The sequence below is a fragment of the Hipposideros armiger genome, unplaced genomic scaffold, assembly GCF_001890085.2.
Source record: "Hipposideros armiger isolate ML-2016 unplaced genomic scaffold, ASM189008v1 scaffold_91, whole genome shotgun sequence".
Lineage (NCBI taxonomy): Eukaryota > Metazoa > Chordata > Mammalia > Chiroptera > Hipposideridae > Hipposideros > Hipposideros armiger.
In genome coordinates, this window is record NW_017731441.1 from 2,891,296 (window position 1) to 2,908,622 (window position 17,327).

The following is a 17,327-nucleotide window of genomic DNA, read 5'->3' on the forward strand; positions in this document are numbered from 1 at the left end:
CATAATTCATCATCCTTAACTCAAATGCACTTTCACATCGAGATAAACCCAACTCTAAAGGCATGTTAATCAGTCTAGAAAACACCAAACTCTTGGGCAGAAAGAATATGGGGGAAAAATTTGAAATTTGAAAGAATTTGAAATTGTGCCTATATAAGACCAAAAGGATTTTGGTAGCAGAGTTGTTAGTTATGAAATTAGGTCAGGCTGCTTTTCCAGGACTTGAGCCAGTGTCTGAGTTGGCATAGGAACAGCCAATATTGGTAATTTCCAATGTGTGCTACAGTCAGTAAAATGCATATGTGGATGGAGAACTGTAAGGCTTATAATGGGTGTCACAAAATGAATCAGGCAGTTTACTCTGTTTGCTAAGAATGTGGCTGCCAGATCTAATAAAAGACATAGTCAGGAGACATATGTGGGCTGTCTTGTGCTTTTCAAGGTAGAACATTTAAGTTCAGCTGGTGGAAATATAATTGGTTCCAGGTTTCTTGAGGAATTTTGGTGAGTTCATATTAAAAACCTGAAAGTCTTGTTCCTCTTTTGACTCAGACATTTTCTTTTTGGGGATGTATACTAAATATATATCATGGATATGGTCAAAAATACAATTGTGAAGATGTGTATCAAAGTATACCTATAACTACAAAACTTTAAAACAACCTAAATTGCCCTCGAAAAACATCCACGATATATTGAGGGTACAAAATAGAATAGTATGTGCAGTATGATCCTAATTTTGCAAAACTACACCCCAACGGACTAGAATTATATTTATATATAATTATATTTATGTATTAATAATTTACATATTAAGAGTTTTTACTGAGTGATAGGTTTAGGACTATTTTAGGTTTTTTTTTTTTGGAGAGTGATATATGTATTTCTTTTGTCCATAGAACATATAATTTTTTGTAATATAAAAGGTAAAAACTAATTTTGAAAAGTTATTTTTGATTTTTTTACTTATGTCTTGATTTCATTTTCAAAAATGCATCCTCCTGCCCTGAGTTGCAGAGTGGAGAGGAGAAAACCAGGCAGAAGACCGAGAAAAATTGGGTGGAACTCAGTCCAGGCAGATCGTTAGAAAATATTTTTCTTTTCTAATTTCCTGCATTACACATATCCTATATTCATTTATTCTACAGATACTTATTGAGCTTCTGCCATATACTAAACCCTTTTAGAGGCCCTAGAGATGATAATGTTGAACATGAGACATTCCAGTGAGGGAGGCAGACACCAAGAAGCCATGTGTATTCGCTTGTGTACCCATACATACACATGTGCACACATATGCACTGTGGGGCAACAGGGTGCCGGTAGTGGGGGCCACTCTGATACACTCACTTAAACTGAGAACTAGGTAAAGCAAGGGCCTGAGTCCAGAGGAAGGGGAACCAAAAGACGCCTACCCCACAATACCTTAGGCCATTAGCAGGTCCTGGCCCCTCAGGGACCCCAGGCCATGGCCCTGGCAGTGAGCAACCTGGCATGGTCACCACAATGGACTCGAGAATGGCCATTCTGCACATGTCCTGAGGAGAAGAAAGTTCGGGAAGCCCCCATTAGATGGTGTGGAGTCATGGCTCCCAGCAGCGGCAGGGCTGGTCATGTCCCTGTTCAGTCCAAGTGAGAGAACACAGGGAGGGCTGGCCTTCTGGAGGCCAAGGAGGGGTGGCCGGGGGACATGAAGAAATGGGGGACTTAGGATCCACTGAGAGAAAAGGGCCAGGACTTCCTGGTGGGTAGGTGCTGGGTGTGAGGAAAACAAAAAAGGTGACTTCTGGTTTTGCTGTGGCTAGTCCTTCTCATGGACACAGTTTTCCTATGGTTAGACCTTCTCATGGACATGGCTGGCGCTTTGGGGCTCCTGGCCAGCTTGCTTGTCCAACAGGCTGAGGCCGGCCATAATTTACCCACAGTCGCTGCCCATCCAGCAAAGTCCGGAGGGATTGGTTCAGAGCTGATGGACCCCATGATTCTCTTGTTCTATCACATGAGATTCTTTCTTAATTTTTTTTTAGGGCTATGAAGACTGGCTTCGCCATAAAGCAGACAATGCCATGAACCAGTGTCCTGTTCATTTCATCCAACATGGCAAGCTGGTTCGGAAGCAGAGTCGAAAGCTGAGAGTAAGTAATAACTGATACATTTAACTGGTTTAAAACTAATAACAACGAAAAAACAACAATAATGTAACCGTTTTATTTTCTTTGGCAAAACAGTTATCTGTCATTGTTTTTTTAATTGGGTAGAGGCCCAGTCTCTCAGCCAAATATTTCTCACTTTAGGTAAGTTTCTACCACTATCATTTTTTTTTTTTTACTTTTTATTTATTTTTAAAGTTTTAACCAATTTTATTTTTTAGAGCACGTTTAGGTTCACAGCAAAATTGAGCAAAAGGTACAGAGACTTCTCATACATCTCCCGTTCCTTCCCCACACACAAACTCCCCCACTATCAGCACCCCTAACCAGGTTGTTTATGAGATTAGACTAACCAGTCAAGACAGGGAACGCTCTAAAACTTTCTTTTTTAGAACAAGGCAAAATCGTATTAATATAAACTCCACTAGTTGGAAATTTATGGAACTCGGGTCAGAAACCTCCCTGAAGGCTGCATTTAATTTTTTCCAATGAAGGATTAGTATAACTGATGTTTTATTATATCTTTAAATGTGTGTTTATTTAAGTGGATTACTTTCATACCTTCACTAGCCATTTAGAAGCACCTATATGTGTACAAACGATAAATATGATTTGTGCAGCTTATCATGGAGTGATGTTTATCTGTGAGCCTATGGGTAGAGCCCAACCGTTCTCCTGTCACCTCCTCCTGTCCTTGTCTCCCCACCCACACCTCTTCTCCCCCCACCCACCTTCCCTCCTTGTCTGGCAGCTTCACTGTCTCTCTGGGCTGATTCCCTGGCCAGAAATCTTGGTGAGGCCATCGGGAAGTTGCTCTAAGGGAATGTCGCCAGCCCTTGTGCACAGTGACAGAAAAGTAGGCCTCCGCTTCCAGGCACTGCCCTGAAGCCGTGAAGAGGGGCGGGTAGCCTGGTTCGCCTGAGGGTCGGTGGGTGTCTCAGGAGAAGGGTGGGGTCCAGGATACCAGGACCCACCAGGAAGCCTGTTCACATGTCATCAGCATGCAAGCCATCTTTGTTAATCTAGTTCCAGTTATTATGTGTGGTATACACACAATTGTATGTATTTTTAAGTTTTTAAACATTTTCTTTGCTTTATAAATTTTACTGTCCTGGTGTTTTAGTTATTCTGGATGAACTTCCCCTCAGTTAGCCTGGGTTGGCGGTATTTTCCTAGTGGTCCTAAAGTCAGGAAGGTGAGGGGCTGGATGGCCGGGCCTCATGGATACGGGAATAGCTGTGGGGACCCCATACACATGTTCACAGGCTCCTTCAGGCCCCAGGTCCTAAATGCAGTTTCCTTGAACGACTGTATTTCCTTTGTAAAGTCTTCCATGCATTTTTCTATTAAATTATTTTTCATTTACAGTTGACATACAATACTAGTTTCAGGTGTACAGCATAGTGACTGGGCATTTATATACCGTGTGAAATGATCACCCTGATCAGTCTAGTACCCACCTGGTACCATACAGTTATTACAATATTATTGACTATATTCCCTATGCTGTACTTTACATCCCTATAACGATTTTTATAACTGGCAATTTGTAACTTTTAATAAACATCTCTTTCTTTAAAAGGAGATCTAAACAGGGTCTACCAGCAGAAAATTGAATTTTTAATGCATCAATCTCCTGTGGGAAATGTCTGTTCTGTATCCGGCTTGTTGTAACTAGAGGATTCTAAATCAACTACGGGAGACAAGGGAGAAAGATCAGGCTGTCCCTGCAACGCTAGGCATCGTCTTTCGTGGGCCCTACTGGCTCAGGCCTTCAGAGGGAGCTCGAGGCTATTAGAAAAGAAACCTTTAATTTGTCCACCTCTAAGATTTTGTCATTTCAAGAATGTCATTACATAAATGGAATTAGGCAGCCTGCAACCTTTTCGGACTGACTTTTTTCACTCAGCCTAATTCCCTTGATTTCACCCGAGTTGTGTGAATCAGTAGCTCCTTCTTTCTATTGCTGAGTCCATGGTGTGGAAGGGACCAGTTGGAGGACATCTAGGTATTTTCAAGTTTGGGGCTATTATGGATAAAGCTATAAACATTTCTGTATGGTTTTTTGGGTGAATAAAGTTTCTATTTCCCTAGCATAAAAGCTCAAGTGTTGAATTGCTGGGTCATAGAGTAAATTCATTTTTAGCTTTAAAAGGAATTGCCAAACAATTTCCCAGAGTGCTGCACCTTTTTACATCCCCATCAACAATGTGTGAGAGACCCAGTTTCTCCACATTCTCACCAGCACTTGGTGTTGGCACTGTTTTTTTATTTTAAACATTCTGATATTTCAGTGTGGTTTAAATTTTCATTTCCCTAGTTATGTCAAATATCTTTCCATGTGCTTATATGCCATCTGTATGTCCTCTTCTGTGAAAAAAAATATTCATGTCTTTTACCCGTTTTCTAGTTGTATTATTTGGTTCGTTACTGATGAATTTTGACAGTTCATATATTCTAGATACTAGTCCTTTTTCAGAAACTCATTAATTGGGTATTCACAAAGCAGAATTTTTAATTTTGATGAAATCTGGTTTATTGATTTTTCCTTTTATAGGTTGTGCATTTAGTGTCAAGCTTAAGAATTCTTTGCCTAGCTCTGCAATGGAGAGATTTTCTCCTGTATTTTTGTCTAAAAGGTTATAGTTTCACATTTTACATTTAAGTTCATGATCCATTTTGAATTAATTTTTATATAAGGTGTGGGGTTTAGGTCAAAGTTCCTTTTTTGCTTATGACTACCCAATTGCTCTGTTATCATTTGTTGGAAAGGCTGTCCCTTCTCCATTGAATTGCTTTTATACTTTCATCAAAAGTCAGTAAGCAGGGCCAGCTGAGTAGCTCAGTTGGTTAAGAGCTCGCTCAAGAGTTTGAGTTCTGAGCAACAGCGGTTTGATTCCCGGCCCGAGCTGAGCAGCCGCTGAGCTGCCAACAGGTGGCAGGATGGCTCAGCTTAAAAAAAAAAAAAGTCAGTAAGCATATTTGTGTGAGTCAGTTTCAAGGTTTTGTTCTGTTCCACTGGCCTGTGTGCCAGTCCTTTACCAGTACCTGTGAAGCCTGATTACTGCAGCCGCATAGTAAGCCTTCACATCGGCAGAGTGACTCCCCCGTTTCATTTCTTCCTGTTCAGATTATTGTAGCTATTCTAGGGCCTGCACCTTTCCACATGAATTTTAGAATAAGCCCATCTATATCTACAAAGTGCTTTGCTGGGATGTTGATAGAAATTTCACTAAACCTGAAGGTCTATTTGGAGAAAATCACTCCAATTTTAAGTTCTCAGACACGCAGCTGGGATCATAATGGGGTGTGACAGAGAACCCCACTTGTATAGACAGAAGCATGGTGATGTCCTGATTCTGGGAGTGTCTTACAAGTAGCAGCAAGACCATCCAAGTGATGGGAAGGATTTTGAATCCACTAGCTAGTCACCATGATTTGTGGGGTTTTGATGGTCATTTACCTTCCAGACACACACAGTCCAAAGTCACGATCAGAGAAAAAGGGCCTTTCTGTGAGGTTGTGTAGATGCCTTTTTTGGTGATGATACAAAAACTGTGATGATTACATCTCACTTAAAAATCCATATGACAAACATTTTGTGACTCACTTTTACTTTAGATTTTGCAATATGATTGCTACCTTTGCTTTATTCTTACTCATGCTCGAGTCACCTGGGCAGTCTCTTGGTTCTGTTTTTGGCCGGCTCTTAGAACTCTCATACCTGGTTTCTAGAACACCTAGTTTTATATCAGTGCCACACTGAAGTAATAATTTTCACTCAGACTGGTTAATGAAACACTTGAACTCATCCTGTTTGGGCTGAATCAAAGATAATCCTGTTTGGATGTTTGTCTACGTTTCCATTGCAAAATATTCAATCATAATGCACTTAGATGCTTCCTGGATATAAAATTGATACATTGAAACATCACCTGGTCTGTCCTCTCTTTGGGCAGAAGGCCTGGGAAATGATCTTTCTCTAGAGTCTCATTAACATCCACATATCCTCCTATAAATAAACGCCATGATGGTATATGTCATTACCAACTGATACTTTAGGAAAAGAAAACTCTGCTGCACAGAGGCAGTATTCAGTTAATTGCATTATCTGTCTGTCCTGCAGGTTGGGGACATCGTCATGGTCAAGGAGGATGAGACCTTCCCCTGTGACTTGATCTTCCTCTCCAGCAGTCGTGGAGATGGGACCTGCCATGTGACAACTGCCAGCTTAGATGGAGAATCAAGTCACAAAGTAACATGCTTTTTATTGGAGACTCCATTACAGGGCCTTACTTTCCATCCTCATCTGTGCTTGTGTGGCCAGAAACTATATCATGTTTGGAAATGCAGTATTTTCAGTGGTTACAGTAAAAAACCCAGGACATTGTGCCAGCAAATTGTTTTTTTGACTTTTGCTTCTTTCTCTCTAATTTCTCCTTTTTTCTTCCCACTGTCAGTATCTGTAACAAACCATCATCTCGGGTTAACAGAAATCACATCATGTTATTTATTTAGCTACGTCATTTAGCAGAGGTACCAAATTAAGCATATAATGCATAGATTGTTGGAATTTTGAAAGTTTTCATTTTACTAGTCAAAATTAGTGTCTTTACTACCCTGGAATTATGTGAAAAGTCACACATGAGTCTGGATTTTGCCTCGCTGTTAAGTTAGTGAGTGTCTTTTTGTTAAAATATCTTACTATCTGAAATTATAATTAATTACTGGCATTCAGTATGGAATTCTGTACTGGTAGCTCATGCTACAAAATTTTAATTAACAATCATGAAAGAATAGAGTATATCACTATTAATTTTAAGGACTTCATTATTTAAAAAATCTGAAGCTTCCAAGGAGTTTCTAAAAGTGAGCATGACTCAGTGGATTCAACCATTTCTAAGACATTAGAGTTGCAATCACAAAATTGCAACTCTATATTGGTGCTTTAGCAATACCTATGGCCGTAGAGAATTTCTAGTGTGAGAAAGAGAAATTTTCTTTGCTAAAACACTACCAGATATGCTAATCTTTTATGGATAATTCATGATGTCATTGTATAAAGCCCCGTGAGGGTTTTGGGGTTTTTGGGGTTTTTTTGGCATTTACTTTCACAATTTTTATGTAGCACATCCCAAGAGAGTTAACATTCTGGCACAATCAACTGTAAGCACGGGCAATTCTGGGAATGGAACTCCCTGAGTTGGTTGTCAGGTGTTCATTGTAGCCTGCTGCTGGTCTCTGGAGTGTGGGCAGGTCATGTTCCCATCCTTCCTGACAATAAACATCTCTAAATCTCTTATCTTTCTCTCTAATAATCAAGTGTTGGACAAATCAAGTGTATAATAAATCAAAACAGATAGAGCCATGTACACCCTCGCTGTTGGTGGTGGGCTGCCCTCTGCACACTTTCCCACGGGAGGGATATTGCAGTTCAAACACATCCCTACCTCACTAGTGAAGATATACTCCAGGCCTCCAGGTATATTGCTTTTTCCAGGGTGAAATTTTATGGTAGTTACCCTAGTCCAGAACTGGCAGATAGTAGAACCCACGTTCCACTTCAGCCTTTTGTGTGTTGTGCTCAGCAACTTAAATGAGAGCCCTCTGAAGTCATTTCTGTGCTTTTTGTTTGGCTTAGTGGCTCAATTGATCTGAGCCCTTTCCTTAAAAGCATAGTAGGGGAGTGGGACTCCTGCACTGTCATGTTTACTGCTTGTGTGGCCTTGGGCAGGCATTTGACACCTTTGAAGTTTTCACATTCCTGAATTGGGGGCAGACCTGTCTTCCAGGAACTCCTGTGAGGGTATAATTAAAAATTCCCCAAAGTGCTCAACATACAATAATGCCCCCTGAAATGTTATCAATGCTGCTGCTGCTACCCTGATTATATCTCATATTTGTTTTGATTTATGACATACTTTATTTGTCCAACATTTGATCATAGAGAGAAAGATAAGAGGAGATTTAGAGATGTGTTCTCCTTCACTAGGCCCTCATGCATGAGTGTTTCTTTCCTCTCTCCTCCCAAGACGAGCTGATCTGTTCATGCTTACCCCTACTACCTGGGCCAGTGTTCTCTAGATGGGGTCCCAGACCAGCAGCATGACCTAGGATTATGTTAGAAAGGCAATTCTCAAACCCCACCCCAGACCCACAACATCAGAAACTGGGGTGGAGCCTGAGAATTGCATTTCTAACATGATCCTGGGTGGGGCCCAGGAGTCAGTTACAAGCTCTCCAGGGGATTCTGATGAAAGGTAAAGTTGGAGGAGCCTTTGAGTCCAGGTTAAGTGAGTAGCTATGCAGAAAGCTTACTATATACCCCAACCAGTGTTCCCCGAAAGCAGTTCCGATGCTGACAACAACTCTCTGTAAACAGTAGGGCATTGTATAAACAAAAAGGAACGTTTTAGCTCCTAAGATTTGTTTCCTAATTGATAGTCATCACCATGACAGTTTTGAAGACGCATTCCCAGCATTGCTGTTAGTTCTGAGTTGAGGACACTAGGTAAGAATGAGAAAACTTTCGGGCACCTAATAGAATAGAGTAACTTTTTAATGTTTGCAAACTCTTTATTATACCACTTCTCTCATATACTCACCAGGCTTTGTACTTGGGCTTACGTACATGCACAAAAGGTTTGATGTTGGTGCTGCCCTAGGATGGGAGGTACCAGCTCTAGATTTGTGTTGCTCATTTTGTTGTGAATTCACATTTCTTGTCAATCTGTAGACACATTATGCAGTTCAAGACACAAAGGGATTTCATACTGAAGAAGATATAGACGGCCTACATGCTACCATTGAGTGTGAACAGCCCCAGCCCGACCTCTACAAGTAAGCCGGATCCGTGTCCCCTACGCCTTGTTGTTGCTGCCCACCCCACATAGCCTCGCAGCATGATTGTGTGGAAGAAAATGTAAATCACTGCTTACAAGTTAAGACCGAGTTAAATGTGTTACTCAATATATTTTCACAGTCCAGCAACATTTAGTTCTGTAGCTATCGACACAAACTTTTGAAGTGGCTTAATGGAACTAAAATTGTTGAAGAAAAAATAATTTTCTGTATTTTGAGGAAGTGATTTTAAGGAAAATCATGTTAAAGTCACGGGCCACTAAGAACAGAAAGTATTAAAGAAGAAAGGGGAGGACAGTGGCGTGGTTTAGCCACACGCCGATGTACTTTTGAGTCAAGAATCTTAGGCCGTGAGTGCACATTTTCTTATTTCTTAGAAACAGGAAGGTGGGTGTGTAGGACAGGGCACTTCAGGTCTGTCTCTCCCACCCGTGCTGCTGCCATGTCAGTAACCTGACATTTCTGTTGCCAGGTTTGTGGGCCGCATAAATGTTTACAACGATCAGAATGACCCCGTGGTGAGGTGAGGCACCGTGCTTCTTCTAAACACTTTGGGGGATTGCCATCTCTTTATTATTAAATTAAAAGTGATTTTGTTTGTTTGTTTGTTTTTACTGATAAGTGTGTTTCATTGTTGCAGTTCTCTTGGGCTGTGTGAGTAGAATTCAGCTTTCCCAGAGGTCCAGTATCTAGTGTTTTCTGGTTTCTCTTGTCTATACAGCTGTACATGTTCCCAAACTAACGATGCTCATGGAAAGTGTTCTCTCACAAGATTTTGCTGAGGGTCTTCTCACAGCAGGGAAAGATCAGGAGCCCATCTAGCAATTCCAAGGCAAAGGAAGAGAGTGTGGTTCCCCCATTAGAAACACCCTATCATAATTTATAAACTCGTATGTGTTCAACTATGAAGTTGAAGGTTATTTTATTGGAATGTATGAATCTACTCGTAATCATTACTGGGACACATTTTCGGCTCTAGATTTCATCTAGACTTAAGGGGACATGGCTCACAGGGCCTGTCACAGGACCACACTCAGCTGGGGACATAGGCACCGGTTGCCGGGGCATTGGTTGTGACCGGTGTAGATCACAGGTGGGCGTGCTCACCCACATCGTCATAGCAGGCTCAGGTCAGTCACACATGGAGAATGTTGACAAGTAATATTCTCATCATATCCCATCAGATATCTAACCCTGAGGCCCTGAGGTAGCAGTACCCCAGAATCAGTCAGTGGTCAGTACAAGTGTGATCTCCTATCACCCGCCCCACAGTTCTCTGGGTCTGTGCTGTGCCTGCTTCCCCAGGACTCCAGATCTTTTATCTGGACGTTGTTTCAAGATCCGAGTAAGCTCTTTGCTGACGAGGTATTCAAGATCTCCAGTGTAAGAAATTGACTTTATTTAAGTTTCAAAATTGACCTTTTTTGTAAACTCCACTGTTGGAGTTTAGTTTTCTTCCAATTTAACCAGTCTTCAAATTGCCAATATCCTGATATTACTTTGTGTGTTAAAAAAAAAGAAAATTGCCCAGAAGTAGAAATAAACTCAATGGAAAATTGCTACAAAATAAATAGTTACTAAAATGTAAGTCTCTGGAGCTATCTCCTTGTAAGCCTCCTGAAATGACTTGTTTTAAGGATACAATTTGAGTATTTTTTAGCATGATTTTATCATCATTATCCATCAGCTGGTTAGTAGGTGCTTTTCAGAATTGATGGAGGCGTTGCCATGGTCTTTCCTAAATACATATCTACAGGTAATTCCTAGTGACTTTGGAGAAATTACCTGCATTTCTATGTATTGTGAGACTTCGTGTTTGAACAAGTGAGTAAATTTAGATCGATTCATGTTGCTGATAGAATGAATTTGAAAAAGTAAACACTACAGGCTTTTCAGCTATATATTTAGATGAAGGTTAATGCTGAGCCGCTTGAAAAGATCATTACTAATACGTTTTGTATTTTGATAGCAATTCTAGTTTCACTTTTTAAGTATTTATACTGTTCAGCCGACTTTCACTATTTGGGTAGTTTAAGATGTTTATAAATTTGTGGTGTGGACAGTTATGAATTATATATCCAAGCTCTTAATCCACTGAGGGTCATATTTCTTCATCCTCTTATCCAAAGTAGAAGCAAAGTACTTTTTAAAATAAATTATTTTTAGACTTCCCCGAGCCACTTTTTAAAGGGGCCATTTGTTTTCATAAGCACGTTCAACATAAATGAATGGTAAGAGTGTTGCTCACAGAGGCTGACAGCACTTATAACACAGCCAGACAGCCAGCGTGCAGCCCTGGGAGCTCTGTCTCTCATGGCTGTCAGGCTGAGGGATGAGAGTGGAGACCATTGGTCAGTCCTGGGCACACACGTCAGGCCAGGTGTGTCCCAGGCAACTCTCCGCTCTGAGCAGCCCCCTCTTTCTCGTCTTCTGCTGGGCACAGTCCTGAGCTGTGTCAGCTACATATACTGAACACATTTTAAGTTTATAGCATTCAGTAGGTTCTCCACCTTCTATGGCAAAAAGAAGTTAAATACACTGATAAAGAAACAAAGCAAACTTCCGGTAAACACTTTCAACTCTTTCCCTTTCCTTTCCAAAGGAAATCATTAGAGTGCTGACAATAGCAAAATTTGCAAGGTTGAATTCTGCTTCTCGTTTCTCTTTTACTCTTGGGAAATGAGGAGAAATTATTGCCTGCTCAGCAAAGGGACCCACTAGAATATGAACCCCGCCCCCAGCAGAGATTTTGCCTGTTTGCTCACTGGTGAGTGTTGAGTGCTTAGGGCAGCTTGTTCTTACATGAATGATTTCTAAATTCCTTGGTTGTCGCCCGTTTTGCCCCCAAAATTGCAATGCATGGATTGTTCCAGATTTATAGGCCACCTGCATTTAGATGGCCTTTGTGGACTTGACTGCCAATGTTTATAAATGCACACAGAACATCACAGCCTTCATCTTTAAAATACGACTATGTTGCATGAGAAGCACTGGGTCTCCCTGAGAATATGGTATAAACAGAGGAAGCCACATGAGTCACAGACACCGCCCTTTCAATTTTCCAGAACATTTTGGGGGTCCTCCAATCCAGCAGTGCTCAAACTTGAGGCCAGTTAGGAGCGGGTTTCTGATTCATCTGACAAGGTGACACTTCTGACAAGTTACCAGGTGCTGCTGATGGCACTGGTGCAGAGACCCCACTTGTCAGCCCACCGCCCTCACAAGAGATCGCTAATGGAATGTTGCTAAAACCTTCAGATCTGGCTTAGTAGGTCTGGGGTGGGGCGTGGAGCCTGTATTCCTAACAGGTGCTGCACCGGGATAGCAGGTGGTCGCAAAGCTAGAACTGCAGAATTCTTCCAGCAGAGCAGGTTATGCTCCCACAGGCAAAGACTACACACTTTTACATGGACCCAGGATAGCTTTCCTAATCTAAATATAAGCAAATGTACATTTAGATGATTTCCTCTTAAAATGAAGTCTCTTAGGCAAATGAATTGATTTTCACTTTGTAGCATGCCTCCCTCTAATTTCTCCATTGCCCTGTTTGTGGTCATTCTTACCTTTGCAGGCCATTAGGATCGGAAAACTTGCTTCTTAGAGGAGCCACGCTAAAGAACACCGAGAAAATCTTCGGTAAATGTTTTAACCAGTAAATTATTTAATAATAACCTCTAAAATTAAGGGTACATTAAGTAGTTAAAATCCACAGTGGTACCATGAACACATTTCTTGTGCTTGGAGGTACTGTGGACTTCATGGCAGAGATAATTCAGCCTAAGAAAACCAGTATTGATGTATAACCAAAATCCATTCAAGCAATGGCATCTGAGGATATTGCTTGCATATTAAGTATCTATAATTTTTTACTCAGAAACATAAAGTTAATCCATGAAAGAATTCACACAGTGTAATTTGTAGCAAATTTCTTTTAGTGGGTGTATTTCTTTGCTAGTATCTCCCATTTGGGGGTGGGATTATTTTTTATGTTTTAATTAAATTGAGACAACTTAAAAATATACAAGTGTGTCCTATTATCGGAAAACCCAACTTATTAAAATCTGAACTTTAAAAAAGTACAGTTTGCTCTCTATGCAAGAAATAAAAAAGAATTTCTTTAGTCTAAAGAAATTAGACTGTTGTGCAACTCTTTATGAACAGCTGGCTAGCCTAGTGAAATTAAAAATATGATTTGCTTTATCCAAAATTCCATTGTCACCATAGCTATGTGTTACTTACTATGTAAAGGCGAAATACAGTTATGTTATTGTTCTGACATTTAATCCTCTGCCTTATAGGTGTTGCTATTTACACGGGCATGGAAACCAAGATGGCGTTAAATTACCAATCAAAATCCCAGAAACGGTCTGCTGTAGAAAAGTAAGGCTCAGTGCCCCATTTTTTGAACTGTGTAATAAAAAATATCTGTGACTTAAAACAATTGCAAACCACGATAGATGTGAAACCATTTTCCTCTTGGCCTTATTACCAATTCTTTCATGGTGTCTAGATAGACAAGAGAGCTGGTCATTTAGATCGACTCTCTTACCTGTGGGGACCTTCATGGCCACACATCTTCGGCCCACTTCCATGGCTCCCTCATGTGGACGGACACTCCAAAGTCCTGGTTCGAAGTCATTTGCAGATGCCCAGCAGCTCCTCCGAGCATTTCTCGCAAAGGTCAAAATAGGGTCACTTTGAACTTTAGGGTGTTGAATACCAAGTATTTTATAAGGAAAGCATTGGCAGAGAGAACAGACTCTCCCTTTTATTAACCAGTAAAATCTTTATAATAACAAGAGTTGAATTTGTAAGAAAACGTGGCCTGGAATTTTCTTATCTTTGCCTCTTGTTAAAGTGTATCCTTGACTCGAAGTGGGCCACTGAGCAGTTACAAATTATTTAATAAAGAGTTGCGTTCTACTTGGAAATTTGGGGGGAAGACTGTTAAGGAATCTCTTGCTCACTCTTGGTGAGTTGAACTCGAAATGTGATCCTGGGTCTCTGTCCATCTATGGCTGCATCAAATATGAAAATGGAGATTCAGCTCTTTATAAGCAAGAATGCTTTGTTTCCAGATGTCTCCATTGACAAACAGGTTTCATCAACAGATATTGGAAAGTCACACCTTCTTTACAAAATATGCTGAGACATTGGCTAAGGATTCAACAATTTTCTTATACAGGGAGCATTTTCCTCAGTGTTCACTTCCCTCCCTCCCCCTGTTCTTCGTGGTGATAATCTCTAAATTTGAAACTCATCGGTTGATGCTTAATGCTAGAAGAAATTGATTTCTGGATGTTTCTTAAGTGATACAATCCTAGACATGCAGAAACCCATGTCAGCAATGTAGTTGTGTGGAGTTCTCACTCCTGTTTACAAAACTTTTCCTTTACTTAGCTCTTTCCCTTGCGGCCTCTAGAATCACACAGCAGTGACCACAGAGTGGACTCAATAGAGACGAGCTTGCATTTTCACTGTGTCAATTGATTGGGTGGGTGCGAGGGGGTGGTCTTTAAAAGTCCTCACTGTGCCATTCCTAATCTGCTTCTTCACAATGTGTTCATCTTGATACATGAGGCACAGCTCTAGATTCTTCAGGAAGCGATAACTGAGTAACCATCCCTGTCTTGTGTTTTAGATCAATGAATGTATTCCTCATCGTGTACCTCTGCATTCTAATCTGTAAAGCGCTGATAAATACAGTCCTGAAATATGTTTGGCAGAGTGAACCATTCCGAGATGAGCCATGGTATAATCAGAAAACTGAATCAGAAAGACAGAGGAACCTGGTATGGAAAGTGATTCCCTTTATAGTGATCAAAAATACCCTGTAAGCCATTGTTTTGAAAATGGGGTTTGAGGACATAATGAAGTTCTGATTGATTAAATCTTTGTTACGATGTATTATTGATATTGAAAGTACCAGTTGCCTCTCTAGCTGTATACACTGGTTGCTCTTACCTTCTTTGTATATTTGAATATATAAGTCTGGAAAGATATTGGTTCCCATTGTAAATTCATAAAGATACACCTGAAATGCTTTTGGTGTTTCCAAAACCCAGTGCAGTGTCCCATATTTAGAGGATGCTCAGTGAATGCTCATTGATGATTGTGAGATACATGGTACTTGCTTATGGTAAGTATATGAAAAAAAAAGGAGAATCTCAATTATATGGAAATTAGGGTAAGAATTAGTTTCATTTTTCCTTAAGGGGATTCCCGTTCAGTTGGCCATGTTTATTGAAAGTATTTTCCCCCAACCAGTATATTGAAATAATTTGATTGAATCTCCTCTACTTAAAACAGTTTTCTGGCTGGGCCCAGAGTCCAGACCTGAGCCATGTGCAAACCCAGACCAATGTCCACTCAGCACAGAGTGAGGCTTTGTACAAATCCAGACTAGGGTCCCTACTTCTTTCCTGTGTTCAGTTGCGCCCCCCATAAAACTAAATGAATTGAAAATAAGGACAGACCTATACAGAAAAATCATTTGTACCAGACTGATATTTTTGGTATCTACATGTTATTACCAAGTCAGTTGGTCATTTGTCAGAGTCTCAAAGGAAACTTGGAATACTCAAAATGTAAAGTTTCCCTCTGGCCTATATAGTTGGGGAGGCTTCCTGTCTCCTTACAGTGTGCCTGTCAAACAGGTGACTTAATCCTTACCCCACTGCAGAGCAGGCGTGCTGGCCTGCTCCTGGCTTGAGGCCTATCACTGCACTGAAATCATGATAGGCAAGGAACCAATGGCTGCTGCCACTGCCAAATAAGCCTTATCTTTGGATTTTAAATACTTGTATTTCAAAATTGCACTTGTGTAATTTGTGCCTAAGTTTTAAACGGTCGTGATGCTGGTGCACGGGGAATAATGCAGCGTTCTCTCAGTTTCTCAGGGCATTCACAGACTTCCTGGCCTTCATGGTTCTGTTCAACTACATCATCCCCGTGTCCATGTATGTCACCGTGGAGATGCAGAAGTTCTTCGGCTCGTATTTCATCACCTGGGATGAAGAAATGTTTGATGAGGAAATGGGCGAAGGGCCTCTGGTTAACACTTCGGATTTAAACGAAGAGTTAGGACAGGTCAGTGTGTCTCCTGAATTGTCTTTTATAATCTGTTGACGATTGAGTCCCTCCATTTTATGTTCCCAGGTATCTCAATTCTAAATGATTCATATCATGAAGGCAAATCGTCCAGATGGTGAAATGACCACTTTTTCATTTTAATTCAGGTAGAGAGGTATAACCTATACCTGGTGAAAGACAACAGCAGTTTTTTTTGCTTTTTTTTACTTTATTTGTATGACAGTTGGTAATGCTTTTATATTTACAAGTTATACAAAACTGATTGCATCGATGGGTTGATATAAGCTCATCCATGGTCTAAGTGGTACTCATTCTGGGTTTTAACGCTGTGTACTGGGGTGAAGAGGTAAAAGTGCGCTAACATTTATTGAGTACCTACGACATAGGCATGGCACTTGGGTTTGATGCCTGATTCCTTCTCAGTTCTCACGGAGAGGAAGTTACCCCCCTTATAAAGATGAGCGAAGTGAGACCTCCAGGAGTTTAATAGCCTGCTGTATTGCAGAGCTCAAAATACCTACATTGAAGTCCTGCTCCACAACCGCATGGCCTGAGACAGGTGGCCTGAGCTCTCTGCACATCTAGCTTCTCAGTCTGTAAAATGGGTGTAATATTAGGTACCTACCTTGCCAGGGTATAGTGGGGATTAAATGGGATAATGGAAATGAGGCACCCGCCATAGTGTCTAAAGCAGCGGTTCTCAACCTGTGGGTCGTGACCCCTTTGGGGGTCGAACGACCCTTTCACAGGGGTCGCCTAAGTAGCCATCGGAAAACAAAAATATATTTACATTACGATTCATAACAGTAGCAAAATGACAGTTATAGAGTAGCAACGAAAATAATTTTATGGTTGGGGGGTCACCACAACATGAGGAACTGTATTAAGGGGTCGCGGCATTAGGAAGGTTGAGAGCCGCTGGTCTAATGGAACTGTCATGGGTGGGAGCCATTGCCAACCAGGATCACTGGCTGAAGGACAGAGCCCGTGCCCACCCTGGTCTTCCTGACACCAAACTCAGCTAATGAGAGGCCTGCCCTGCTGACCTTGCCTTGATCCTCTGGCCCTTAGTGGGAGCCTTCCCACCCTCCCCCATTCTAACCCTTTCCCAGCCTTTATGTTGCAGGAAGGACATTTGGTAAATGTGGATTTATTTATTTATTTTTTAACAGGAAGAAATTTTGTGGAGTATTTTTGCAAACAGAGCTCTGTTAGACTAGTAGC

General features: G+C 41.0%; 1 protein-coding gene across 3 annotated transcripts in view; it reads left to right on the top strand.

Annotated features, from left to right (window-relative positions):
* ATP11A (ATPase phospholipid transporting 11A) overlaps positions 1-17,327 on the top strand; it is a 146,193-nt gene that overhangs the window by 86,747 nt on the left and 42,119 nt on the right. For all 3 annotated transcript variants that reach the window (XM_019644806.1, XM_019644808.1, XM_019644807.1), the window contains exons 5-12: positions 2,028-2,135; positions 6,277-6,405; positions 8,887-8,990; positions 9,484-9,534; positions 12,583-12,647; positions 13,310-13,391; positions 14,653-14,803; positions 15,903-16,100. In XM_019644806.1, coding sequence (XP_019500351.1) covers positions 2,028-2,135; positions 6,277-6,405; positions 8,887-8,990; positions 9,484-9,534; positions 12,583-12,647; positions 13,310-13,391; positions 14,653-14,803; positions 15,903-16,100 — 888 coding nt within the window. The remainder of the gene's footprint in view (positions 1-2,027; positions 2,136-6,276; positions 6,406-8,886; positions 8,991-9,483; positions 9,535-12,582; positions 12,648-13,309; positions 13,392-14,652; positions 14,804-15,902; positions 16,101-17,327) is intronic.